This window comes from Acomys minous (assembly GCF_964271855.1).
Source record: "Acomys minous genome assembly, chromosome: 19".
NCBI lineage: Eukaryota > Metazoa > Chordata > Mammalia > Rodentia > Muridae > Acomys > Acomys minous.
The window spans coordinates 17,249,872-17,277,456 of NC_140499.1; the positions used below are offsets into that span (position 1 = coordinate 17,249,872).

The window sequence follows — 27,585 nt, forward strand, 5'->3', positions numbered from 1 at the left end:
TATTTATTTCACATGAATAAGATCTGAAGAAGCAGACATGCGCCTTATGTTTCCTGCTTATAGCCGTTTTCACCATTCAACTTTGAGATTCTCACTAGCTACAAAAGTAGTAGGACCCAGTATAGTATAGAAAGAAACGGAATGGACCGAGGTTGAAGACAGCAACACAACACCCACACACACATATACACACACACATACACACACATACACACACACCACACGCATACATGCACATACACACACATGCACACACACCACACACATATACACACATACACACACATGCGCACACACACATACACACAGAGACACACTTACATACACACACATACACACACACCACACATGCATATACATACATACACACACATGCACACATGTGCATACACACACAATACACACACATACTTACACGCATGCACACACACAAACATACACACACAGACACACATACACACACATGCATACACACACACACACCATCTCTTCTTTGTTTCCCCGTCCCAGCTACATCATGAGGAACACCAGGTGGGAAGTCTCACAGTGCTGAGGGACCTGTCGCGGCACTGCCCCACTTCCTCCTCTCTCCTCAGAGACTTCTGAGTGTCAGAAAAGAGCAGGATCAACATTCCACTTGGTCCCCAGCAGAGAGAATGCGTGCCAGTGAACTTACTTCATGGCTTGCTTTAAAGTTGTGCTTATCCCTCACTTTATGTTTATCTGGGCTGCATGGATTACTGCACTTAGAGAAGGGATTAAGTATTTTTTTTTCCTGCTTGCATCAGAGGTATGTAAGGAGAATGCTTGCATGGTCCCAGGCAGTAGATGATTTGCTTGGCATCCGACCAGAGTGAGGCTCAGCCACGAGTATTTATTACTCATTAACACAGGGACCTTTCAGCTTTTGGGTCAACTCAGATACCGGAAAACCAGCTCCTCTGGCACACTGAAAACCTGGCAACAAAGTTATGTAATTTTAGGTCCCTCTGCTGACTTACCTGCAAAGACCATTAGGTGAGATAAGGAAGACAACAGGTGGACACCAGCTGATATTTTGCCCAGTGTCACCTTATATTAGGGAGGATCTGGCATTTCCTCACTGAGTTGGGGCCAGCCTTTTGTGATTCAGGCATCAAAGATGCAGCCTTGTCTTTTGGGTATAAAAACTCTGCTTTCAACATTGCACATATCTAACAAGGCATATTTCCCGCTGACTCAAGTGTTGCATTGCCAGATAGCTCCACTTGCACGGGTAACATTAACAACACAAAGAATTATTCTCTTCCCTCTGCATTGTGGAAGGCTGGTGATGCTCTAAGCAAGAGACTGCTTCAAACAGGACAAGTAATGTGGAGGTTGCCCGGAAGTGGGTGAAGAAAAGGCGCACCCGGTCCATCTATGCTTGCCTTCAGCAGGAAGGACCAGCCAGCTCGTTGGTTCAGACATGCTAAGGTACAGCAGCACTCCTGGAGTAGACTAAACACGGTCACTGAGTGGGAGGAAGCGGGATCCAGGAAGGAGATGCGCAGGAAGAACGAACATGATGGAAAACTGAGAGCGCATGAGCGTAATTCCAGTGAGGAAGACACCGGGTTACCTGTAAAGAAGACACGTAAGTGGGAAAGAAGGATGGGGCGAAAAGGGAACTCAGGTTCTTTTAAGAAAGATGCGTCTAAATTTCTTTATTAAGAGGCAGAGTTCAGGTGGAGGGTAAAGTGTTTGCCTTGCAAGTTTGAAGACGTGAGTCCCAGCCCAAGAACACACAAGCTAGCCTTGGTGGCACCCTCTTGTAAATACGGTACTGCAGAGGGTGACACAAGGGTCTCCCTGAGGCTCCCTGGACAGCCAGCCTAGCCTGTGAAACCAGTACCAGGCCAGTGAGAGATGGAGTGGACACTTCCTGCACACAAGGGCAGCAGACGGCCTCAGATCTAGTGTGTGTGTGTGTGTGTGTGTGTGTGTGTGTGTGTGTGTATGGGACACAAGTGTCAATGGGATGGGTATACACACACACACACACACACACACACACACACACACACACACACATATAGTCAGTTTATATAAAAGGAGAGTCAACAATTTGTCAATCTTTTTATTAGAGTCATCTATGAATGGCATTTTTTTGGTTTCTGCTGCTCTCAGATCACTTTTTAAAAACAGCATTAGGTGTGGTGGCGCACACCTTTAATCCCAGCACTTGGGAGGCAGAGGCAGGCAGATCTCCATGAGTTCAAGGACACACTGGTTAAAGTGAGTCCAGGACAGCCAGGACTACACAGAGAAACCCTGTCTAGAAACAAAACAAAACAAAACAAAACAAAACAAAACAAAACAAAAGATAGCATTAGGAGCAGAAATCAAGGAGACTAACTGGGTTCCTCACCCTCTCCACCTCATGGGGCTCCACAGGACGGCTTCAGTTTTCTGACTTAGTCTTACATGCACTGGAGCCTTTAAATGTGTCAGCCCATGCTAATCTAAGCTCTTGAAAAACAATGCTTGTGATGTAGTGATTGTTATGCAAAAGTGAGGCTCTGCTGGTGGGAACAGCTACACTCTAGTGTTTACGGCTAATCAAATAAAGAAGTTCCACAAATGTATAGGTTGACTTTCCCTTCTTTTATGTTTATATTTTCAACCAACAACTTCAAAATACTTAAATTATACCAACTGAAGGCCAATCATGAGGCCTTGTTATACTGCAAGTTAGAACAGGGAATTTGGGTTATTATAAGCATGCAAACCCATCTTTTATATTCTCTGCACTCAATTTTCTTGGCATCCTGAAGCTAGAGTGTCTATAGAAAGCACTGGAAGCCCGGCGTGGTAGTGCACGCCTTTAATCCCAGCGCTTGGGAGGCAGAGGCAGAGCGATTGCTGTGAATTTGAGGCCAGTCTGGTCCATAGAGCAAGTCTAGGACAGCCAAGGCTACACAGAGAGACCTTGTCTCGAAAATCAAAAAAAAAAAAAAAAAAAAAAAAAAAAAAAAGAAAAGAAAAAAAGAAAAAGGCTCTGGAGTTTAGTTTGATTAGAAATTAGGATAAATGTGCTAAGGAAAAAAAAATCTAATATCGGAGTCGGCTTATCATATTCCTGCTAGAATCTGACATGCCTGCCTGGGGGAGACCAACAGGGACCTCAAACTGCTGGTCTAATAGAGCAGCTGGTATGGATCCCAAAGCTTAGCCTGTGCAGACTGAGAGCAGAGCCCGCAGCCCACATGTGTCTGGTTGGTCTTAATCACACACGAGCTGCTGAGTCTTCTCAAATGAGCGGAACTTACTTGCAAAGAATTAATCGGCGTCCAGATGCATGGGTGTCTGTCATAGCCATGTCAGAAACAGCACTCACCAGTGAGAAGTCATTTTTTGGTCATGCTTGTCACACAGACCTTTAGGTTCTGGACATCTCCATGGGACTAAACACTCACTTTTGCCTTTAAAAAAATCTCTTAAAGTTACAGTAAAAAAATAAAGCAATTGCTTGCACTCCTGCCTTTGCTACTCTGACTGCCACACAGCGCACAGCAGTAGTAGCCACAGCTGATTAAAGTAGGCATTGTGCATGGTAGGCTCCGGACACAAGCAAGCATCAGAAGTACAAGTCTGAGTTCGGCTGTCCTTGTACAAACTTTGGAATTGTCGCTAGTGAGCTAGGTTAGGTGACACAGTCCAGGTCCAGATACACAGGGAGTGGTAGACCTGGGATTTGAACCCAGCCTTTTATGTCCAAATTTAAAATGGTTTAAGGTTAATAAACAAATGATGGAAGAAGGCGCCAGATGCAGGGGCACACAATACTGATCAATATGGCTCCATGCTTGCACAGTCTGTTTCTGAAACCCCAGCTACAGAGGAACTGGGGTTTGTGGTGGAAAGAAACTGAGAGAACCTACACAGTGAGCGTGTCAGTCAGGCCAGATCATAGCCCTGCTGAGCTTTCCCGGGGCCCTTTGGGAACGTTTCAGTTGTGTAGACAACAGTGGCCACTTGAATGCAGATTCAGCATTAAGAAAACCAAGCACTGTCCTACGCGCGTCCTTGATGAAATCACAGCCAAATATTGTTGTTGCCCAAGTTGACTCCACATTCAAATTACATGGAGTCAAATAAAACCTTAAGTGAAATGAAAGCCTTTGAATATTTAAAATGTTGGCTTGAAAATGGAAAGATATGCTTAGCAAAGCTATCCTCTGGCCTGTCTGACCTCCCCACTATCCTCCCTACTGACCTCCCCACTGGCCTCCCCACTGACCTCCCCACTGCATTGACAGATTTTCTGTGTCTCCCTCCAGCCCAAACCCAGCTACGTGGATGCTGGTATTTCAGAAAGATGGTAAAACAGTGATGCCGTATCTATCAGTGTTGTGTGCGATTTCATGATCCTAGAATCTGAATACGCATTAACCTTAAATTACTGCACTAACTGTGGCCATAAAGTATCAAATAGCCCCAGGAGATCTTAGACAAGCATCAGGCACCTGCTGATGCCCATCAGGTGGTCTCTGGAGAGTCAGCTGTCTGGCTCGCCCACTGCTGGATGTCTGTATTTTCCCTTAAAAAATCATTTATTAGCAAAGAAAATGATAGCATTTGTTTCAGTGCCATTTAAAAGACAGTGAAAGCCAGGCATAGTGGCTCACACCTGTAATCCCAGCTCTCAGGGAGGCAGAAGCAGGTGGATCTCTGTGAATTCAAGGCCAGCCTGGCCTACCAAATGAGTCCAGGACAGCCAAGGCTCCACAGAGAAATTCTGTCTTGAAAAACAAGCAAACAGACAAAAAAACAATGAAAAGACTTGGTAAGTTTTATTTTAGAGGAGCATATAGTTTAAATAGCCTAATTTTAATAAAACTCAAATTCGGTTGAATATATGAAAATGTCTACTTCATCTTAAATGTTTTAAAAATATTAAGTGGCTAAATTTAAAACACAGAAGGCAATTACATAAAGGGTGACTCCGTTCTGGTGCTTTCTAGAAAGACATGCATTTGACTCACACAGGGAGGGACCTGGGAGGAGGCACTGTTAGTGTCCCCACGTTTACCAGAGGAAACAGACCCTTCTTGCCCAGGATCATGCAGACCCAAGGAGCAGCTGCAGTTTGCACCTGATCAAGGTTGGGACTGCAAGCCAAGGCCATGCCCCAGTCTGTTCCTGCTCACCTGCTCACCACCTGGATTGAGCTGAGCTCTGCAGCCGGGTTCTCTCCATCATTTCTGCCATGTGTTCTGGTTGGTGTGTTGGCAGCTTTTCCTCTAGCAGGTGGAAATTGGTCTGCAGTTTAAAACTTTTGACTGGACACATTATGCTGTGGGCAGGAAGTCCTCCCCCTGACCTTCTGGGATGGGTTTCAGCAGGATCCGGGTGTTCTAAAATGCTGTATAGAGGCCCTGTCAGGCTGTGTGTCAGGGCAGGCAGCAGAGTGCAATGGATTTCCTCTTGAGGCATGGGGCTGTGTCCCTAAGACCTCTCACTGCGCCTCTGCATCTGTGCTAATATTCCAACATCTGCAAAATGCACAACTCAGACACTTCTGGAGCATTTCCAACGAGGTCCGTTCAACTTCCGGGCTGCCAGAACGTAAACAACCTGTCCTTTGTCACTTCCAATGTCAAATCGGCTAGGCTCACTGATTGATTCTTCTAACTGCTCATCCCGCCATAAAAGGGTAGTTAATAAGACGTGTCAGGTGGCAAAAGAAAGGCTTAGTGTGATAACCAGGGGATGTGAAAACATACTCAACACTCACCTCTTGGCTGTTAAACTTTCTCCCTGTAAGTTACAGGTATTTGCAGATTTTGTGTCACTGTGTCAGAGGTCAGATTTGCTTTTGTTTTGATTTCATGATCGTTATATGTCCATTTTCTGATTGTCCATTTAGGGACGCTGAGTCAGGCCATCCGGCTCTCTGCCTGTTGAAAGAGGATTTTATGTGACCGCAGAGGATTTCAGTTCATAGCCCACCTATCATAACCAGTTAATTTAAAAGTTACCAGCTGATGGCATGGATTAAGGTCGACTGCTCACAACAGAAGTGGAGCTGGTGACAGCTCTCAGTCTGCTCTGGGGACCATGAGCTGATATGTAGGCAGCAGCAGTGCCTAACTTGGCACCGTAAACATCCCTGTGATGGGTCTTGCCTGAGCAGAGGTTTTAATTGGTTTCTGAACAGGTTGGTGCTTATCATAGCTTACAAAAAAAAAAAGGTATAGATGCTTTTTGTATTCTAGCCTTAAACATAATTTTGAAAATGGTGCTTCACTTCTATGAGAGAGCATGCATAGGTTCAGGAAATCTTGTTGAGGACCAGACGTCGCCCGCCAAGGGCTTTATAATACAGAGAGAAGAATAGCAAAGTCATGGGAGTGATCAACAGAACAAGTTTGCTATGTCCAGATGTCTGTAACACTAGCCAGCAGATCACCCAGGCTTATGCCTTTCTCACGGCTTAGAGTGGGCGCTAGGCAGGACAACTTCCCGTAAACGAGAATGGAACTTTCAGGGACTAGCGGCATGTGATGGTGCTATCAAACCTCGCCCATTCCAGCACCCCTGCTGTTACACTACCGCCTTGGTCCTGGCAGATGACGAGTCTCTGCATTTTGCTTTGCGAGTTTGCTTAGATCAAAAACTGCCCCTTAAACCAGAATAATGGCCCTAGGACATGATCGTGCCACCTCACCCTGCATAGACCTGTGCTGCTCTCTTATAAACCTGAGGGAAGGAACGTACCCAGCACAGCAAAAAGCAAAACTCAGCTCATCTTATTCTTGCTGGTGCACTTGTTTACTCTACTTTATTTGGGTACTATATATCTACTACCCTTCTTTACCCCAATTCCTTCTAGCGTCCCAACACCAGGTAAGAGAGACAGAAGGTTAGTGGGGAGAGTGACGTTGAGATCTTTTTTAGACTACTACTTCCTGCTGGTTAAGGGAGTTGTGCTCCCTGGGGGCAAGTCTGATCTTTGTCTTGTCAGGATATCACTAATTTCTTCTGTCCCCCTCCCTGTTCCCTCCCCCCCATGACCACTTGACCACCCAACAGAGCAGCAGGAGCCAGCAGAAGGAACAGCCACACCTTCACTCTTGGGGCTCTGGTCTTCTTCTGGACTCTCTCTAGAGTCCCCAGAACTAAGCTATCTTCAGCTGGCAGAATCACACCCCATGCCAGAGCCCTCTCGAGGCAAATAGTGTTGCTGTGGGCAATCTGAAGCAGCCTAAAACCCACACCTGGGATTAAAACAAAAACATATTCACATAACATAACTGGGTTTTTAAAGAAGCCAAAACTCTCACTACACATTCTGATAACTTATAAACGTGCGGTTTGAGCAGATGTATCATGGAAGATTTCTTACTATTCCATGAAGTATGAGCAAAAAAAAAAGGAGTTGCCAAAATTCAACAGCAATTTTATAGTGAAGCCAAGGAGTTTTCCCAACCTGGGTAAAGTCTGGTTATACCAACAACAAAAAACAGCTTGCCTCATAGACCCTGTAAAACAGGGAAACAGTTTCTGAGGGTCAGGAAAAGGTCAATGGGTCCCAAGACTGCTATTACACACTGAGTAGAGTGTTCCAGGGTGTGAAATGAGACTGTGGAAGGAAAAAGGCCCTAAGTATATCAGAAAAAGAAGCCAGGCTGTTGATGCTTGCAGGTGGCACGATGGCTTAACCCCCAAAATGGTATGTGGTTTACAAAAAAGTGCTAGAAGCAATAAGTGATCAAGTTCACACAGATTCAATAAACAAAGAACAATAGAGTTTTGAACAAACTAGAAGGTGAAATTTCAGAACTATTGTTGTGTGGCAGTAAGAATTGATGCACCACTTGTTGGCTTGTTTTTATATTTGGAGATTGTGGTGAACAAACTGTATCAGAAACACAGGGACATCTGTGTCTTTCCACAGTGCCAGAGTTTATCGAATGGCAACAAATTCACAAGATACAGTGGTTGTGTTGAGAGCAGCTTGTCAAATGATCCTGTTGCAGTGGCTGGAGACTAGGGCAGGTGTTTCCAAGTTCTTAGTGCTTCGTTCAAAAGAAAAACAAAATTACTAAGGAGAATTTATTCACAGCAAAGCAAAGTATAGCTCAGACATGCTGTCAAGAGCAACAGGGGGCCACACGAGTGAGATAACTCGGAGGATCTTCCTTTTTTATGGGCTCAAGAGACAGGAGAGGTTTGTTGCTAAGAGAGATAGCACGGAAGGTTATCTGTTTTGATTGACAGGCTTGGATGAGGCCTTCACTCACCGTATATGTGCCCCTTCCCACAATGCATTCAATTTTAATGATCTTGTTGTACTCTCAGAGATGCCAAAGGATGAGATCATATGCAGGGGACACAGTTTACCTTATTGTGCATGCATGTAGAACTGGTTTAAACTGGATTGGCTGATTTCTGTAGTTCCTTGATACATTTCAAGATGTGTTTGGGTGGGGGGCCGTTGTCAAGAGGTTACCAATGAGAGTTAATTATTTCTGTTGTTTAAAGTAGGGATATGTGCAGCCAGATGCAGGGGGACTTCCAGGTTGCCAAGAGGTTGCTAGATGCTTTGTTCAGAGAGGGTGTGTGTATAGCCCAAGCCAAGTGGAGTACCAGGTTGCTAAGTTACTCCCTATGCTTTCCTGCCTCAGTGCCACAGGCAAGCACAATTTCTTTTATTCCAACATTAATTACTAATTAACTCTTAGATCAGACATTACACATAAGTAAATCTCTCTGTCTCTCTGTTGTCTCTTCTCTCTCTCTCTCTCTCTCTCTCTCTCTCTCTCTCTCTCTCTCTCTCTCTCTCTCTCTCTCTCTCTCTCTCTCTCTCACACACACACACACACACATACACACACACACACATACACACACACACACATACTGCAGAATAGCAACAAAGGGTTAAGAGGCATGTCAGTTACTTTTCACTTGTGGTAATAAAACACCATGGCTGAGGCAGTTTATAAAAGAAAGGATTTTGGGGGGGCGCTTACCATCCCCGCGGGTTAAGTGTCTATCAACATTGCAGGAAATGCTGGTACGATGGCTGGAGCAGCAAGCTGAGGGCTTATATTTGAACATTTATGAGGTCCTCAAGTTTTCATTTTCACCTCTCTGATATTTGTTTCTTGAGGAATTGGGTATGGCACTACACAGGAGGGCAATATTTAGGAAAAACACTGTGGCCTTGGATCCTATTCACCCAACAGTTGATCAGTCATTTTCAGTCATTTAATGAATTTGATGCCTTTGCCTTACTTAAAAAACAACAAAACAAAACAAAATAAAAACCATATATATAAATGTGTATCTCTGTGTGGGCTTATCCATGTGAGTGCAACGCTGGAGAAGGCCAGAGAGGCTGTAGGATACCCTAAGCTGGAGTACAGGCTGGTGTGAACCACCCTATGTGCATGGGGAGAAACTGAATTCGGAAAGAGCACTCTGTACTCTTAACCATGGAGCTGTCTTCCAGCCTTACAATTTCTATTAAGATTATATCCGGTGTGTTTATTCAACAACATGAAGCATCAACACCTGCGCAAGCTTCCGGTTTCAAAGTGAGTGTAAGGCTGCCAATGTGGGAGTTCTCATGGTGGTGGTGGGGGTGGGGGGGTGGTTGGTGGGGGTGGGGGGGTGGGGTGTCTAGTCTCAACAATGTAGTGAGCTAAAGGAAGAGAAGGGGAGAAAAAGATTGGATCACTAATAAAGCTTTAAAGCTCTAGAGAATCACTTAAAATTAGGCACTTGGGGAAATTTAGAGAGGCAACTGTCTTTAAAATGTCACCTGGGACAAGGAGTCATTTGCATAGGCAGTGTCCTCCTTGCTGATTCTCTGAAACCTCGTCCCTCTGCAGTGTGACTCCAAGCAGATGCTCTCCAGAGAGTCACTTCCTCAGAGCTGTGGATGCCGCATGAAGACAGGTGGAGCCTCCCTGAGAGATCCAAAGATGCTCTGTGCTCCCATGAGCTGAGTCAGTGTTCCCAGGCGCCAGCACGCATGGGTCCATGTACAAGTCAGACGTGGTACCAGCTATCAGCAGAATCTGATGCCAGGATTTGGAGTCATCCTGAAAAGAGGAATTAGCAATGAGAAAGTAGTCTTGCTGTTTCTGAAAAAAAAAAAAATTAAAATTCTCCAGTTCTCCTAAGTAGCCGAAGAAACACAACTAACAGTAATTCCAAACTCGTATGAAAATATCACTTAAAATAAAGTGACTAAATATTTAGAAAAATAAACTTGGGTGTTCATTTGCCTCACTCCATATACCTAATATTTAAATGTTTTTAAAATATCTAAAAAAATTGCAGGGGAAAACATAACCCAATTCCATATATAATTTTTTTTTTGTGCTAGAGTGATCTTGGTAAAGGCTATAATCCCTGAATTTGTAAGGCACCTTGAGAAGCCAAGCTGGCCACCCACTCAGTAAAATCAACAGCGTGATGAAAAGAATTTCAACAAAGCAAACTGGCATGATTTGAGTGGAGGGTAGGGATTGTAATAACATGGTGGAAAAGCAATCCAGCTAATCCCTTTGACTTGTATTGAGTTGGAATAAATATTATGGTCAAAATTACATTATTTAAGCATGCAAAGAGCTAGAGGGTATACACCCCACAGGATAGCCATGGACCACGGAAGTGCAAGGCTCCCCCCAAACACCGCCATGCTTGTCTTCCCTGTCTCATGCAGCCAGAACGTCCCTCTTGTCCCTCAGAGCGCAAGTCTCTACTTCTTCCTTTTCTCTTGTTTGTTGCTTCTTGTAGCACAGGAGAAGGGTGGGAGACACACGCTGTGCCCACCTCCCATTACACCCAGCAGCAATGAGTGTAATTAGTTTTATTATTTCATCTAAGCGTTGCCCCCAAGCTTTAGTTTCTCAAACCGAGTCTTGTCAGCTAATGACAAGGAAGCAGGTCTGTTCTCAGGGGCTTGGTGGCTGATCCCGACCTCAGGGCTCCTGTGTGGAGGCAATTGTCTCATTTCTCAAAGACTCCTTTCCAGTCCCAGCAGCTTTCTGTCCCTTGTGGTCCAGCTCTGAGATCTCTGTGCTTGGAAGGGAGGGCACTCTCAGGAGGAGTCACCATCCTTAGGGGAGTCTGTGCAGCCCACACATTTATAAAAACACTGGCCGTTATTTGTTCTTTTCACTTTATCACACAAAAACGAGACAGAGTGCTGTTTTCCTGTGCATGTAAAGTGTAGAATCCGACTTCAGCTTTGGCATCAACTGCTTCAGTTTCTTTTCTCTTAAATTTGTTTGTCTGTTTGAGACAGGGTTTCACTGTGTACTGCAGGCTGGCCTTGAACTTGCAGAAATACTGCCTCAGCCTCTCAAGTGCTGATATTACAGACTCCAGCAACCCACACCTGTCCAACTGCATGCATAGCTTACATGTCTTTGTATCTTAGAGAGTCTTCAAGGTGGACTTTGGGGATTTTCTCTTTTGAAAAACCTATACCTAGGGAGAGAGACACAAAGAGATAAAATGTATCATTTTTATTATAAACATTAAATAAACAAATTATAAAAAAAGACAAAAAGAAAAAAAAAAGAAAGAAAAACCTGTACCTACCATCTTAGGGTTTCTCTAAACCTGGGTTTAAAATTCCCTTAATTTTTGTTTGTTTGTTTGTTTTGTGTTTTGAGACAGGGCTTCTGTGTTGTGGAACTGACTCTGTAGACCAGGCTGGCCTCAAACTCACAGAGATCCACCTGCCTCTGCCTCCTGAGTCCTGGGATTAAGGGCGTGCACCACTACCTGGTGCCTCCACTTCTTCTTCCTCTTTTTTAACCTGTGCTTAGTTCTCTTCCTTAATAAGTTCCAACATGCTCTAAACCAACTTATGGGCATCTGGAGCATTTTAAGGCGTTCCTGGTCCATAGTGAGTGGTGGGATGCCACAGGCCATTGGTCCAGAAACTCCAACACTGCTGTTGGAGCCATCCTCACAGAGAAGGGTGCAAATGTATTCGGACACTTGGGTGTCCCTCTAGAGGTGACCACCGGTGGGAAAACTGTCTTCATCTCCTTTAACCTAGCTGCTTTTTGTGGATTTAAAAAAAAACTCCATGTTTAAAAAAAAACACTGTACACTGTATTTTAGTGTAGCTATTTTCTATTGCTGTATAAAAATCCACCATACCTTAGAAGCTGCAAAATGCATATACCTTCTTCTTTGTCATCCATAGAAGATTGTTCCCAGGGCCTCTGTGACACCAAAATCCGTATGGGTTCAAGTTCCTTAAGTAAAATATGATAGAATTTGCCTGTTACCTCTGCACACCCACTCGGAGTGAACACCGTCTCAAGATGACTTAGCATCATCCTTCACGCATTTACTTGGCTGCCTATCGTCTTGACAAATGACATGGTTGGTACCAAAGCATCTCACAGTTGTCCTCTGGTTAAACAACCACAACTCCAGAGCCTCAGAAGAGGAAAGGGCCACCGAGCTGGCCTTGGAATTTGAGTGTCCACTGTTAATAGGGGTTCTTGTATGGGGCTTGGGAAAACTGGTTAGTTAATGTTGATCTTTTAGCAAGTGGCTTATAAAAGAACTCCCAGAGAGACCTCACACCTTTGCATGTGGTGTCTCAGCAAATAAGATGACCTTCTAAGGAACCAGAAAGTGAGCCCCAGGAGACACCGACTCTATAGGCACAATGGTTTTAGAATCCATACTCTCCAGAACTGTGAGAGATACGTTTCTGTTTACAGGATAAAAAAAATGTTTTATTTTACATGAACGACTTGCTGGGTTTTTGTTGTCGCCGCCGTTTGTTTTTTAATACTAGACTTAGTACACTATACTGACTTGGCGATTTTTTTTCTTCCTTCCTTCCTTCCTTCTTTCCTTTCTTCCTTTCATGCCAAAGTTCTGCTGTCTGCCTCAGCAAGTGTTGAACTTGAGTACAGACTCTCCCGCCTCATCCTCCTAAGTACTGGGATTGTAGATGTCTGCTACCTTACTGGCTGTTAATTGACTTTCTATGTCTTAATTGTCAAACATTATATGTATAACTGTAAATTAGTTGTTTTAGAGATGAAAGAGTGATCCTAGTTGGACTGAAACTGACTGGGAGAGAGAACTAGAGTTAAAATCTGTGCTGTGTATTTACTTGTTAGTACATTATCAACGTTTTCTCTGTGACATATCTACATATATATATGCCTTGATCGTGTCCAGCCTCCATTTTACCCTTTCTTATTGCCCCCTCTGTGGCCCGCTCTTTCCCTGGTAGTCCTTCTGACTCCTGGGTCTTGAAAATAGTCCTAGATTCTCTGAGAAAAAAGCCTCATGCATCCCTCATTTTCTATGTCTGGCTTACTTTACATAACACGATGGACCCTGTCCACCAATTTCCCTGTAATGGTATGATGAGATTGTAATTCTTTGTGCTTGAATATATATTCAATATAGTCCATAGTCTCCTTGCCCATCCCAATGTCACCTAGGCTGCTTCTGCAGTTTGGCTGTTGTGAATAACTCCACAGTAAGTATGGGTCTTACGTGTGGTGGCTTCATTTCCTCCCAGAGTGCCCTCAAATGGCAACTGGACTGTACAGTGGTGCTGCTGGTTCTTGCTGATGACAGCTGGGATGGGAAGGGAAATGGGATCTCACATGGTTTGGAGCTGCTGCGTTTCCCTAATGACTGAGGACCTTGGGAATGTTCCCAGGGATTTGTTGTTGTTGTTGTTGTTGTTTATTTGTAGCTGCTTTAATGAGCAGCTTTTAAAATTACACGATTACATTCATTATTAGACTTCTGTCCCTTTGCTACTCATATTTTGAGTGTTTGAATACACGTTCTGTCAAATAAACCGCCCGCTAAGATGTTTCCTCCATTTTTTAAGACTGTCTCTTGCTCTATTGATCGCACCTGCGCTCTGCAGAGGTGCTATGGTTTGTTGTATTTCCTGAGCTATTGAGTTCCTGTCTGGGAAGTTGTTGTCTCTGCCGATATCTTGACATGATCCTCCATTCTTCCGGCAATTTTGACATCGCAGGCGTTTGATGGGAATGAGGTCTCAACGTTAAAGACTGTCAACAGAAGTTTAGTGAGTTTAGTCTCCTGCCTGAGACTCAGATTCTTGCCACAGTCAGAAGTGGGTCTTTGCTTTCTGTAGATTCACGTAGGACTTGTAAATCGCAGTTTCACGCATGCGCAGGGTTCGAGTCGGCCTCCTTTGCTTATTCCCCCCGGGGCTTCTGTGTTTGACTTTTTAATACAATAACTTAGAAGGCATTGTTCTCCCCCCTCATTTTAGGATGTAATTAATGAAGGATTAACTGATGGCAGACTCCAGAGATCCCAGGTTCATTAAGACCGACCCTCATGACTGTGTTTGTATATCCTGAATGTGCCTTATCACACTTGGTCTGGCTTCTTGTTTCTCATTTCCCTGTGATAAGGTCCTGGGCACAGTGAGTCTCCGGAAGTAAGCTTTCAGGGCTGCCTGGCGAGTTTATTTGAGGAAGGAAATAATCAATTTAGAGCTATTATGGCTAGAGCCCTTATCCACCTCATTTCCTTGGCTAATGCTTCACAAGCTGATATTATATGTTTAGCGAGACTTCAAAGCCACGGCCCCGGGGTTGTGTGGGCTTTCATTACCGTGCAGTTTCCCTGCAGCAGCAAGTGTTTGTCATTAACGTGACTAAAACCCACAGACTTGCAAACAGGGGCCATAAAAGTTGTAGGAAAAACTTGTGCCACTCAGTGCAGAGCTTTAGCTCAGGCCACTATTAATTCTGTGTCGCTAGTGAAATACAAGTGCCTGTGGGGCCAGTATCACACTTGGTGGTATGTGTGGTAGGGCGGGGGTGGGGGGGGGAGGAGTGTGCATGTGCATGGGGGCTAGAGTCAACCTCTGGTACCCTTTCTCAGGCACAACACAGCTAGTTTGGGGGACAGAGTCTCTGGTTGGGACCTGGGACTTATCCAGCTGGCCAGACTGTCTGGCCAGTGAGCCTGGAGACGCTCCTGTGTCTGTCTTTTTGCTTTTGTTGGGATTACGAGTGCACACCTCTGGGCCTGGCTTTTCATATGGGTTCTGGGCCTCCAACTCAGGTCCTCATGGCTGGGTGGTGAGCACTTTACTGTCTCTCCTCAGCTCCATTCTCACAGTTTTGAATTGCCTCTTTCCTTTCCCCCATAAAGTTCAGTGTCTTAAAAATAGTGATTTGCCCTGTTAGCAGGACTGTAAAAACTGTAGATGCACCCATCTGTCCCTATCTCTATCTCTACCTCTATCTTTACTCTATCTCTATCTCTCTACCTAATCCACATCCAGGTAACTGTATGGGGTCTTTCTGCCCCCTCCTCATATCTGGTACTGTACAGTCCAGCCCAGACCTTTATCCACACAGGCAAGCAGTTAACGTACCAAATTAGGAAAGAAAAAAGAAACTCAGGGATACCAAAAGGAAAAAAGGAGTTCTTTTTGAAGGTAAGAGGCTGACTGTAGAAATCTGAGATTGGGACTGTCTGCTAAGTCAGGATAGCTTGGCGCTCACTGTGTGGTTGTCTTCCGGCTGTACACAGGAACAGTGTCTTCCTTTACTGTGGGCCTGACTAGACTCCTGGGAAGGCCTGCCTCGTCACTCTGCCGCCTTAATAGAGAGATCCAGTTGGACAGAAGTAAGGAGACAGTTAAGTGGAAGCTGTACCTGCCTCATGGAACATTGCTTCACTTCCAACTCTGGCTACAGCCATGGGGCAGTTAGACCACCGTGGGAGGCTTTCCTGTCCCACACAGAGGGGCCTATTTCAGAAGGGGCTAGGCTGCCAAGGATCTGCAGCTGCTTGTTGGAGCTGCCCCTGGTCCAGAGTGGGAAAAGCAGAACAACCAACCCCTGGGGAAACAAACACGATAAAAACACGGAAATTGTAGGAAAATCACTAGCAGTTGTCTGGTTCTTTTTCTGTGTCAACAGGCTTTTGTTTAATGTTTTAGGTATCTGAGCACCACTGTGGAAGCTTTTGTTTGGTTTTCTCTCTCATTAAAAATAACCATGTTGAGAAGCTAGGTCCCCAGTGTGTGGTGGTAACGGAGAAGATGCAAGAAGAAGACAATACAGAAATTCTAAGATAACATAAATTCTCCTGTCATACTTCCTGGAAGAGATACCTTGTCAGGTTGATTTGGGGGCCGGGGCTTGCAGGTAGTATTCAAACACATTTACAGTTAATATTTGTTTAGAACTCAGAATCTCATTACAAGTTTTTTTTTGTGTGGTTGTTTTTGAGGGGTGATCTTAGTTCCAATTAAAATAAACAAACAAACAAATACCAATCCCTCAACAGAATCTATAAAAGCATTTGAAGACAGGACAACGTTTTGTGATTTTAAAACATTATGCTTCTGTGTTTCCATACATTCCTTTGGGAAAATAAAAGCATTCAGAGAGGACTGCTCTGCCACATATCATAAAAGTCTGTTTTCCACACTAAGGGATTGTTTTGCTGTGAGAGTCATCTTGTGGCAATTTTAAAAGGGAGTGGTAAGAACAGAACTGTTTTTCTCAAATGCGCTAATAACATTTTAGAAATTCTTTAGGCCCAAAATACAATGTAATGTTTGATTTGGCTCAGACATACAGTCAGTTTGTTGAGGTTTAATAATCATTTGGCTTAATAACCCCATGGTTCACGGTGTCCGAGGAAACGGCCCACCGCAGCTAGGGGTTCTTCTATCTGGGAGATCGATGCAGGTGCAGGTCTCGTAGACTCTCTGCGTCTCCGTCTCAAGTATGTTGTAGTCTCCCGGGACTGATGTGAAAGTGGCAGCCTTAAAAAACAAACTGCCCTGTGCTGGGCACAGGCAGATGGATGCCTTCGGATCACAGTGTGCAGGCGCCATCCTGAATGTGTCCTCATCCTTTCTAAGTGTCTGGTATCCTTTGGGATTTCCCTTAAACCTTAGTATCACCACCATGCTTTTCCTGTATGTCTGTATTTTGTTTGTTTGTTTGTGTGTGTGTGTGTGTGTGTGTGTGTATGCATATACATAGCATATATATATGTATACATGGCATGTTTTCTAATCCCATATCTGCCACAGCATTGTAGAAATTGGCATTTTGTCAGTGAAAGTGGTCAAAATAGTTCTAGTTTTAATAAGTTGTATTAGTTACATCACACCTTATTCATTAGAAACGCTAAAAATCCTATTGTTTTATATTTTAAATACCTCTGAAATATAAATGTCTATTTTAAAGTGTACTTAGAATCCTTCACATCCCAGCTTCCTGAGAAAACCACACCAAATATAATTAACGTGGCTTTAGATGTGCAATCCCCCAATGCACCATTTCACAACTGCATATGGTTTGTCTAAAATGTCAATTGCTTTCAGTTGTTGCTCTAAATGGATGGAAATTTGTAACATCACTTGCTGACTTTAGTGAAGTTTAGTACCAGATTATTCTGGCAAAAGCAGCTTGTGTTTCTCTGTGAGACAGTGCTTCCGCCTTCAGCTGGAGGCCCGGGGGAAGGCGGGGCCATCTCTCCACAGCATTATCCAAGTTTCTCCCCTGTGGTTTTGATGATTCATCTGCCTCTTCCTGTCTCTAGATGGGGACCATATTTTGCCAAGAGTCTTGTTACACCCTCTCTTGTTAGTAGAGAATTGCTCCCAGCAATGTTCTCTTTCCTGTTAACACCTGCACCAAGCTGTAGAGGAAAGAGTTTTCAAAGCAACGCTTAAAAAAAGATTCTTGTCTCTGTAAACGGTGGGAGCATTTCTTCCAAATGTGAAAGGAAGTGTTTATAAGGCTGCATTTAGTCAGAGTTCCGTCTAAATATTTAGTGTTAGTAGCATTCATAATGCTAGTTGCTGTAGCGAGAGATGTTCATGTGTATAGAACACCCAAACCCACTCCGTGGCTCAATACCCTGTCTACTGTATTATAGTGGCATGCTTTACAGTCACTCATGAGTCAATAGTTGATTACTGGATTGAGAAGAAAATTCAATAATATTTTGTTTACTGGTACCCAGTATTTGTAATTATTAGCTTATTGTGAGTAGTTAGATATTTGAGAATATTCAACAGTTTCAATATGCTGACTCCACCCACCCATCTACCCACGCACCCATCCATCCATCTATCCATCTGGTCTACCCACTCATAACCCACTTATTCACTCATACATTCCCACACGTTCACGTCTCCGCTCATCCACCCATCTACACACTCCCCCGTCCATCTGTCCATCCGCCCACCTATTCACCCAACCACGTTGCCTCCCATTGATCCCCTCGAGCCTTATTTCCATGCATCCATATGACCCATCTGCTGATTTGCCTTCTATTCTATTGATCCATCCACCCAGTCAGCCTCCTGCACCCGCACATCCTTCCCATCTGCCCGTCCATTCAGTCCATCCAGTCCATCTGTTGTCTCGTCCCTAGATGCATAGACACTCTAGATGCATTTTGAGACTTTGAATATTTGTAGAGAATGCAACATAGTTTCTCGACAATTGGAGAACAAGTAAGTGACAACCTCTGGGCAGCAAAGTTTGAAGACTTCCTATTCTTCAATAATATAGTCATAAAATCCTAGGACAGGAGAAAAAAATAACCAAACACTGTCAATGAAAGCTGGGCATGGAGACTCACATCTGAATTCCCAGAACTCAAGATGCTGAGGCTGGAGGATTACTACAAGTTTAAGGCCAGCATGGATGACATAGTGGCAGGGCAACTAATGATACAGTGTGAGACCCCATGGTAATGACTCCTTACCCCATAAACTATTATGGGATAGAAATCCCATCTACCAAGAAGGATGATTGCAATTTTACCTCTAGGAACATATGTAAAATACAGTACAAATGGCTTCAAAATTATTTCCCATAGAACACAAAGCAAGCATCCCAGAGGAGCCCCAAGACACCTGTCACTGCTTCTGTGATTAGAGGAACATCTTAGTGACAGCTGAGGGTTAAAGGAGTGGTATTGAGTAGAACTGAGGACCAGGAACCAGACCTACAGAAGGGAAGGAAACAGATCGGAAAACCATAAGCAGATTTTAAGCATGGATGCAGAGGTGCCCCTTAGCTGAAGCTTATTTCCTGTAGTTTCAGCACTGGTAAATTCCACTGTAGTCTACAAATGTCAATGCAACAAGATGTTTTGAGAAAAAAGATGCAGACACACACACACACACACACACACACACACACACACACACTGGGCTTTCACTATAGAAATCTGCTGTGATTGGCTTAACCATTATCGTTGTTGTAACTCTCTGCTGGGTCTAGTTTACAAGTCCAGTTGTATTACATATACATGTGTGTTTAAGAAGGAACACAGCATATGACAGCTCTGCACATTCTGTGGTTCCACCATCCACTAGAAGTCTTGCAATGAGAGCCCCATGGATAAGAGGAGACAATTTTACATGGGAAAAAGCATAGAGAAAGAGAAAGAGAAAGAGAGCACAGGTGGGAAAAGTGCTCAGTTCATCTGTGACTCAAGAAAGGTTAGAATAACGCATGAAAATATGCTAGGATTTTATCTGAAATATCAGTGGTGCTCAATGTTTATTAGATTACTTTCCACATGACACTCTGTACTTCTAGCCACCCAATCTCATTGTGAATGGATGCAAAGATCTCTCAGTTGTGAACTGTCAGGTTCAAACTTTCCGTGGGAAATTCACAGGCATCCGTGACTTTGTCCTCTGCTTAGTTTCCTCCATCAGCTTCTGTATAGTTGGGACATGCGTGGTGGAAGCTGAGAGCGAATTCTAAACATTTTGCCTTCCTGTTGTTAAATCTCTGTGGTCCCCGCTGCACAGAGTGGAAATGAAAGGGAGGGAAAATTTTTGACACACGTCTTGTTTGAAACCTTGGATGGAAGCTACAGAAGTCGTGGGCTCCTAACGTCTTCCTTTGACTCTTAGTCCTGGAGCTGCATCAGAGAAGAACAAAGTGCATCGACCTCCTTGACCTTGTGGACAGTGCTGCAGTAAACATGGACGCTAGGTACCTTTGTGGCATATTTGGTATTGGCTAGTATGTGAATTCTTTGTCAGTTAAAGGGTTAAAAGACAGAAAGAATGGCTGAGGGCAAAGTGAAAGAACTGGGAGACCATCCACTTGAAGGTTTGGGGTTTTATTGAGTTCGAGGTACCCTATGTGGTGATCTACTTCCCTTCCCTTTTCTATTGGTCCAATGGTGTCTATGCATCCCTGGGCCTCTGCTTCTGTAACTGTTGATTGGCTGGGGGAAGAGTGCACAGCCCACCTTCTATTGTGCCCTGTAGGTACACAAAGGCCCACCAGGTACAGAGAGAATGTCCCAGAGAAACAGAGATTTACTGCTGGGGACAAAGCTGTGAGGATGGAAGCTTGCTGCCTTTTGTTGGTGCCAAAAATTATTTGAGACCCTTCAAATTGAGGTTACCATCTTCCCTCTCTATCCTGGGTTACAGCATTTCCTAGTCTCACCTCTTGGAAGCACCCACAGCCTCATAAGGACTTAGAGGTCTCTAGGGTGGTACCCAGAAGTGGTGTAGGGGAATCACACGGAGTGCCAGTTTTTGAGCAGCCTCCGTACTGATTTCCAAAGTGGCTGAACTAATTTTGTTTGGCACCAGAGGCGGGCTATGTTTTCCATATATCACTCATCAGTATTGTTATTTTTGGTTCTCTTAAAAATTTCCTATGGGGTTTCTGTCAATAATTCACTTTGGTTGCTGTTCCCCCCTCCACCTCCCCCTTCATCTTCATAACCCTTGTGCTCCCCGGACTCTCTGGAACAGTGTTGCTCCTTCTTTCATTGTTCTGGTATGACCCCCCACAAAGCCTGTTTTGTTCCAGTCTTCTGGGATCCTCTGTAGGTTTCTGGTCTTTCCCCTAGGTACGCACATTTTATAGTTAAAGGCTGGATCTGCGTATGAGAGATAGCATGTAGAACTTGCTTTTCTCAGCCTGGGCTACCTTGGCTAATATAATGCTTTCCAGCTTCATCCACTTTGCCGTAAATTTCATTTTGTAAAGCAGAGTAAAATGCACACAGTGTGTTTGTCAATTCCTTTCATTTTTTATTACTTTCATAGTGCTATTTCTCTGGAGATTTCTTAGTATTGTTTAAAAAAAATCTTTACAATCGAATGTTAATTTACATTTATTGATTGATGATTGATTGCTTCACTGATCTAGCTTTGAGATAGGGTCTCACTGAGTTGGTCCTGAATTCACACAAAAGCCTGCCTCTGTCTCTGCCTCTGCCTTCTGTGTGCTGGGCTTAAAGGCATGTGCACTCCCACAGAATTATATTCACTTTCCTCTTTAATTACGAGACATTGGCATTGTGTCTGTGACCAGTCAGGCCCTGTCCATCAGTTTCCAGAGCATCTCCATCTCCCAGGCTTGGTTTTGGTGTTTGCCCTCTCTCCACTGTGATCAGAAAGAGCCCCCCCCCATCTTTTACCCTAGATGACTCTTCTGTCCTAGATCCATATTCTCAGTTTGTGCCACAACACATTCCAAAGTAATGTCCTCCATGAAGGTCATGACCTTAGCGAAAGCTTAACGTCACAGTGTGGTCGTTCATGGGCGACCTTCATTCTACCCTTAGTGAGCTCATGCTTAACATTGCAACACCCTTGTTCATAGGTGACTTGAACTTACACGGCCGCTGCTGTGTCCCTCTTCCCTTTCTGAGGAATAGATGTGTAAGTACTGTCTTATAGAATTACACCCAGTCTGCCGGGCTTGGTGGTGCACGCCTTTAGCCCCAGCACTCAGGAGGCAGAGGCAGGCGGATCGCTGTGAGTTCGAGGCCAGCCTGGTCTACAAAGCGAGTCCAGGACAATCAAGGCTACACAGAGAGACCCTGTCTTGGAAAAAAAGGAATTACACTTGATCTTAGTTAAAAGGCCAAGAAGATGTTCTTAGAAAATGGAATGTCAAGTAAGAGGTGGTGAGCAAGTCAGGGACCTCAGTGGTGTCCACTGTCTCTGCATGCTGCCACGGAGAGCACAGAACAAAACATTGTCATTGTGTGATACACACGATAGGTGGAGGGAAACACACCCTACAGCTGTTTCTCTACAGTTAGCAAACAAAATCATTCTTATAAATGCATATGTAACAAATATTATCTATGTATTAAAAATTTCTAAGTTTGTATATGAGTTGACTTTGCAGAACGATAGCCTATGTGTGGTAAGTCAGGCAGGTCATTTTCAAACCTGTTTTGGCTTGTGGATAAAGACTTGTGACTCATAAGACACACGAATAGCATTCGACACCCAGAGCCTCAGGGCGTTTGGCTATGATGTCTCCCCCGATGGATAGAAACTTCTCCGACCTGATATATCGTTTCTATTTCATAGCCATTGTGAGAGGTACATATTTGTAAAAAAAAAAAAAAAACAGATTGTTTTTATTTTCTATGTACAGCTGTATTGCCTGCATACATGCCTGGTACACAGGAGGCAAAAATCAAATCCCTTGGAACTAAAATTGCAGATGGTTGTGAACCATCACATGGGTGCTAGGAACTGAATCCAAGTTACCTGAAAGAGCAGCCAGTGATATTAGCTGCTGAGCCATCTCTCCAGCCATGAGAGTTGCACTGGGTTTTAACACTGGGAGGTAACTTTTATTCTTGATCATCAATATTAACCTTGAATTCTACTTGCTTGGATTTAGCATTGCCTTTCAAAGTTTTTTATAGTTCATCTTATACTTCATACTAGTGTAGTATACTAGCATGTGCTTTGAGTGACTGCAAAGTTCTGCATGGCTTCAGGGATTGACCCGAGCAGATTGATAAGTGAACTTAAGGAAGGACAGATAGGCATGCAGGAAATCTGGGGTTGGGTGGGCTGTGCTGGTTCAGGCAGAGGGCACCAGGAAACTAGGAAACCTGGAAACTTGGTGCATTTATCTTATACCTTTGAATCAAGGAGGCTTATGGTGTGTAGCTGATCCGAGAGGCATTAGGGGGTCTCAGTGGGCGGCCTCTGTAGGGAGCAGTCTCAGGTTGCAGTCATCTAGGAGGAAGAGGAGGAGGAGGAGGCTACAGATGCTAGATTTTGCACAGTCCTTGGCAAACACTTACACTTGACCCATAGGAAGGCATTGCCAGTTCCCCGAGCCTGATGGAAGGAAGGCTTTGTGGTTCTCATGGGTCTCAGGCACTGGGATCCTTGACATGCTGTGCTCATGTCAGCAGCACACTCACTCAGAACTTCATCTGATCCTTACACAGACCGAGTTATATTATTTGTAGATATGGAGATGGTAGTAGTAATTAATAGATTCTGTTATAAGCACTAAGCTGAGTGTTTTGTCTTTAAATTTTTATATTAATATCTTCTAACTCTAAAAGGTATAACGTGCCGTAATCACTCTCTTTGTCTGGCTTTGGTTGTGCTTCTGCCTTCCAGAATCTGCCAGGGCTCAGTTTCCTGTGCACCCCCACAGAGGTAACTGACAGCATTTTGTCAAATATGACGTGAACGTGTGAGGGTGCATAGTCTTTTACGCTGCAGATTGCTACTTTTGCTGACCGGCATAGCATGTGTTCTCTACATTCTTTTAAATGGCTGCATAGGATTCCATTTTGCAGCCGCTACAATGTACTTCATAGTCACCTTGATACGTGTTCATGTTCTCAACAATCCTTTGATTTAAAAACAATTTCTCTGAGGAACCTTCATGTAACTTATTTCCTACGTGGCTATAGGTGGCTAACACACCTATAAATCGAAGCACTGGAATTATAGCATTGAGGGCACTTGGGCTTTCTTGCTTTGTTTACAAATCTTGGGTATGTAGTAACTACACATTATGAAATTTAAAGGAAGCAAGAGAGTAGACAGATCATTCTGCTCCCTGCCCCGTAACATATAATGCTGTCTCCTCCCCAGAGCCTCTGTGTTACCTTTCATAGGAGAAGGAAGTCACATGGACTTGGCTTGTGTGAGGAGGCTGAGGACTGTTAGGGTTGAGGGGTGGACATCCAGAGATGGCCTTGGGCTACTTGCATCCATCTTCCAATCTTGCAAGTCCTTAGTTAGAGAGTATTTCTAGGTGCACTTCAACAGGTGTAAGTACAGGGAAGGGTCAGAGACACCATATGCTCTGACTCTGAAGGATAAAGGGACCCCATGCCACCGGGGACAGATGGCTGCTAGTTGTTGGATATGGCAAAGCCGACACACAGCCTTCCTGACTCTTTGACTTTAGTTCAATGTTACCCTTGTCAGACTTGCATACTGCAGAACTGTGAGGTAACAAACAGCTTATTTTAAACTCCTAAATGCATGGGCATAGTAAGCAGGGTTTGTCCTGCTCACACTCCATACTGTGGGAAACTGCTTTTTTCAGGCTATGTCTTGCCCAGGTGGCTCCATTTAACAAGCAACATTTGAAGTCATTATGTCGGTAGATGCAGAGACACCATTGCCTCTCCGTTGCCACCCAGGAGACAGACAGATCAAGAACTACTTCTGAAAGCACAGGAACCTCCTCTAAGCCCATGAAAACATGGTAGGAACACAGTAGGAGGGTGGACATCAAACCCCTTCAGAAAGGCCAGGCCCTGCTGCCCAGTTCTTTCTTTTCCTACTCTACTGGCCATATTAGTTAACATCTCAACCCAAATTATAGTAATCTTACTAGGGTTATAATCTGGCAATGATGTAATTCCTAGTCCTGGGTTCTGGTGACTGGTTTGATTATATAGTATTAATTTCCCATCACACATAGCTATCTTAGTGAAAACTTGGGAGATGTTTTCATCAGAATTCGGAAAATCAATTCCACATTACGCTTAAAATTAGTGGGCTGAGAAGACGGCTCAGATGTAAAGCGCACCTTGCAGAGGGACTAGGGTTTGTTCCAAGTACCTGCAGTCTGACTCACAACGGAAGGAAAATGACGACACTACCAATCCTAGATGTGTCTGACTGAGGAGATGGCTTTTATTGTAGATATGAGGTAGCGTTCACCCAGAGGCATCTGGAAGAGCCCAGACTGAACATGGCCAGCAGAACAGACCGTGAGATGAGGTTGGGGCAGAGCCAGAGAGAGGGGCAAGCAAGGGGACTAGAAGGGGAGAAGAACCAGGAGAATGGGCACCAAGAGGAAAGCGAGAGAGCAGAGCGTGTGGTCAGCACGTCTGGGCTGTGTAGGAAAGAGAAGCTGGGGAAGGCACGTGAGGCTCAGGGGGTGGAGAGGTTAGAGATTAGGGGTGCAAAGTGCTGAGAGAAGCCAGACTCTGTATCAGGTACCTGAGGCCAAGACATGGGGAGGAGCACCCGAGAGCCTGACACCTTGTAGCTCATCCCATTTAGCCATTTGTCCTGAGTTTCTTGGAGAACTTAATAACATCCGCTTGTAACTCCAATTCCAGAAGCTCTGACACCCTCTTCTGGCCTCTGTGGGTACTGCATGCTTGGGGTATGTATAGGTCCTTGTAGGCAACCACTCATTCACATGAGATAAATCGAAATCTAAAAGAAAAATGTATAATTAGTCTCCTTCTTTGTTCTTGTTAGGACAGCATAGTAATTCCCTTCTCTGACTGTGTGCCAGCTTCACACATGTAGAAGCATGTTCTTAGTGTTAGGAGAGGTAGGGTGTAGCGAATTAGGATATGGGCCTTATCAATGCGCCCACATCATTAATGACCAATGGCGCAGCCTTTGTGGGTACCAATGAAATAGCATCACGGGAGTGGGAAAGCCAACTGGGAGGCACACCCGGGCTCCCTGTGTGTGTAAACTGAGGTCAACAGAGTTTAAAAGAAGCATCCAGAAGGCTTTAAGCTAATTCAGTATGGAAGATATTAGGAACTGGAGCCCTCTACTGCCTAATATTCATGCCCAGGGGCCGTGGCAGTCTCTGTAGAAAGCTGAGTAGTGAGGGCCTCGCTTGTGGTTCCGTTGTAATTAAAGCTGAGACTTCACCCCTTAACTAAGACAGCTGGGGATTCTGTGTTCAAGTACGTGAGTAACGAGGAGGGACAACAGCTCAGGGCGCAGAGCCTTTAACCAAAGAGCTTAAGCAGTTTTGCAATGGGGGAAACACCCTGAGGAAGAGCAGGGAACCCACAGAGTCTTGAGGCTCCGTTCATGGGCTGCATAGAGACGCCGAAAGCCTTCTCATCTTTTATCTTTCTCCTTGCTTGGCTGTTCAGTCCTCACAGGCGCCTCAAACCCAGCTTCGTCCAAAGCACTTTGAGTTTTGGAGCGCATCCCGGCTCCCAAGTCCTCAGCTGAACTTCAAATTATCATTTATAGAGGAAAGTTAATTCTAAATGATCTTAATTTCCATCTTAATGGATTCTAAAACTGCCAGAGAAAGCCTAATGGTAACTTTAGATCGGTAATATCATCTGCCGAGGGAAAACCGGAAAGCCAGACACATCCAGACTGGGGTCCACTCTCGTTGGTTTTGTCTAAGGAATAATTACCAGAGCAGCATTGAGAAGTGAGAGTCTTAGCACAGCCTACCAGTTAGGTCCGTTTGGCTCATACGTGTGCAGCGTCGCATGTCCAAAAGAAAGAGTGCTCCTGACACCCAAGGAGTACAGTGAGGTAAGTTCCAAGCCTGTTTCTGTCACAGCTTTAGAAATAACGTTTTCTGAGATCCATGCTGGCAAGCTTGTGTCCTGGTGGAGGGTCCCCTGCTGTGGGTGGTGCGCGTGCTGGCTGTGTAGCTTGGCTCCCTGTGTGGCTTCTATTCTGAACAGTGTCACTGGAGCAACAAAGACGCAACAGATATTTCAGTGGAAATCCGAGAAACCCAGCCGTTTATCAGCTGCCACTGAGCATCACAGAAGGCAGGGGCTCAAGCTCGACTGGCATTTATTGGCTCGTATAAGTGGAGCATTCTGGGATACGTCTCCTGTCTCTCCTTCCCCCTGTGACATAGATGCCTTCCTGTCAGGTCACCGCAAGCCCTCAGGAGAGCAGTAACAGTTTCCTCCAGTAGCTCAAACTGGAATTTCATCTCATCATCTTCAGTTGGTCTAACTTGTTTTGGGAGTGTCTGTTTTAACCTAGAACTTTGGGGTGCAGAGAAACACTGGGATGCCTTGGGTGCAAGCCCTGAATCCTGTTGCCTTTAGTTGCAGAGGGGCCAGGACACTCAGGCTCCCACATCTCCTCTCAGTGACTTTATTCTGCTATGCTAACAGCGGAATTCTGATTCTTCCTTCTTTTCTTTTCTTTTTTATTTTGTTAATGTATTCAGATTACAACTCAATTGCCATCCCATCACTTGTATCCTCCCATTCCTCCCTCCCTCCCTCCCTTCCTCCTGCTTTCACCCTATTCCCCTCCCCTAGGTCTAAGCCCAAGGGGGGTCTCCTCTCCCACTATATGGTCATAGGCTATCAAGTCTCATCTTGGTAGCCTGCTTATTCTTTCTTTGAGTGCCACCAGGCCTCCCCACCAAGGGGAGGTGGTCAAATAGGGGACACCAGAGTTCATTTCTTTTCTTTTCTTCCTTCCTTCTCCTTCTTTCCTTCCTTCCTTCCTTCCTTCCTTCCTTCCTTCCTTCCTTCCTTCCTTCCTATTGTCCAAACACTAGA

General features: G+C 44.5%; 1 protein-coding gene across 1 annotated transcript in view; it reads left to right on the forward strand.

Moving 5' to 3' along the window:
• Window positions 1–10,198, forward strand: part of LOC311590400 (uncharacterized protein) — a 73,032-nt gene extending 62,834 nt beyond the window's left edge. Inside the window, exons 6-8 of the mRNA XM_084769339.1 lie at window positions 1,419–1,615; window positions 9,535–9,566; window positions 9,864–10,198. Coding sequence (XP_084625465.1) covers window positions 1,419–1,615; window positions 9,535–9,566; window positions 9,864–9,980 — 346 coding nt within the window. The 3' untranslated portion in view covers window positions 9,981–10,198. The remainder of the gene's footprint in view (window positions 1–1,418; window positions 1,616–9,534; window positions 9,567–9,863) is intronic.
• The last annotated feature ends 17,387 nt before the right edge of the window (window positions 10,199–27,585 follow it).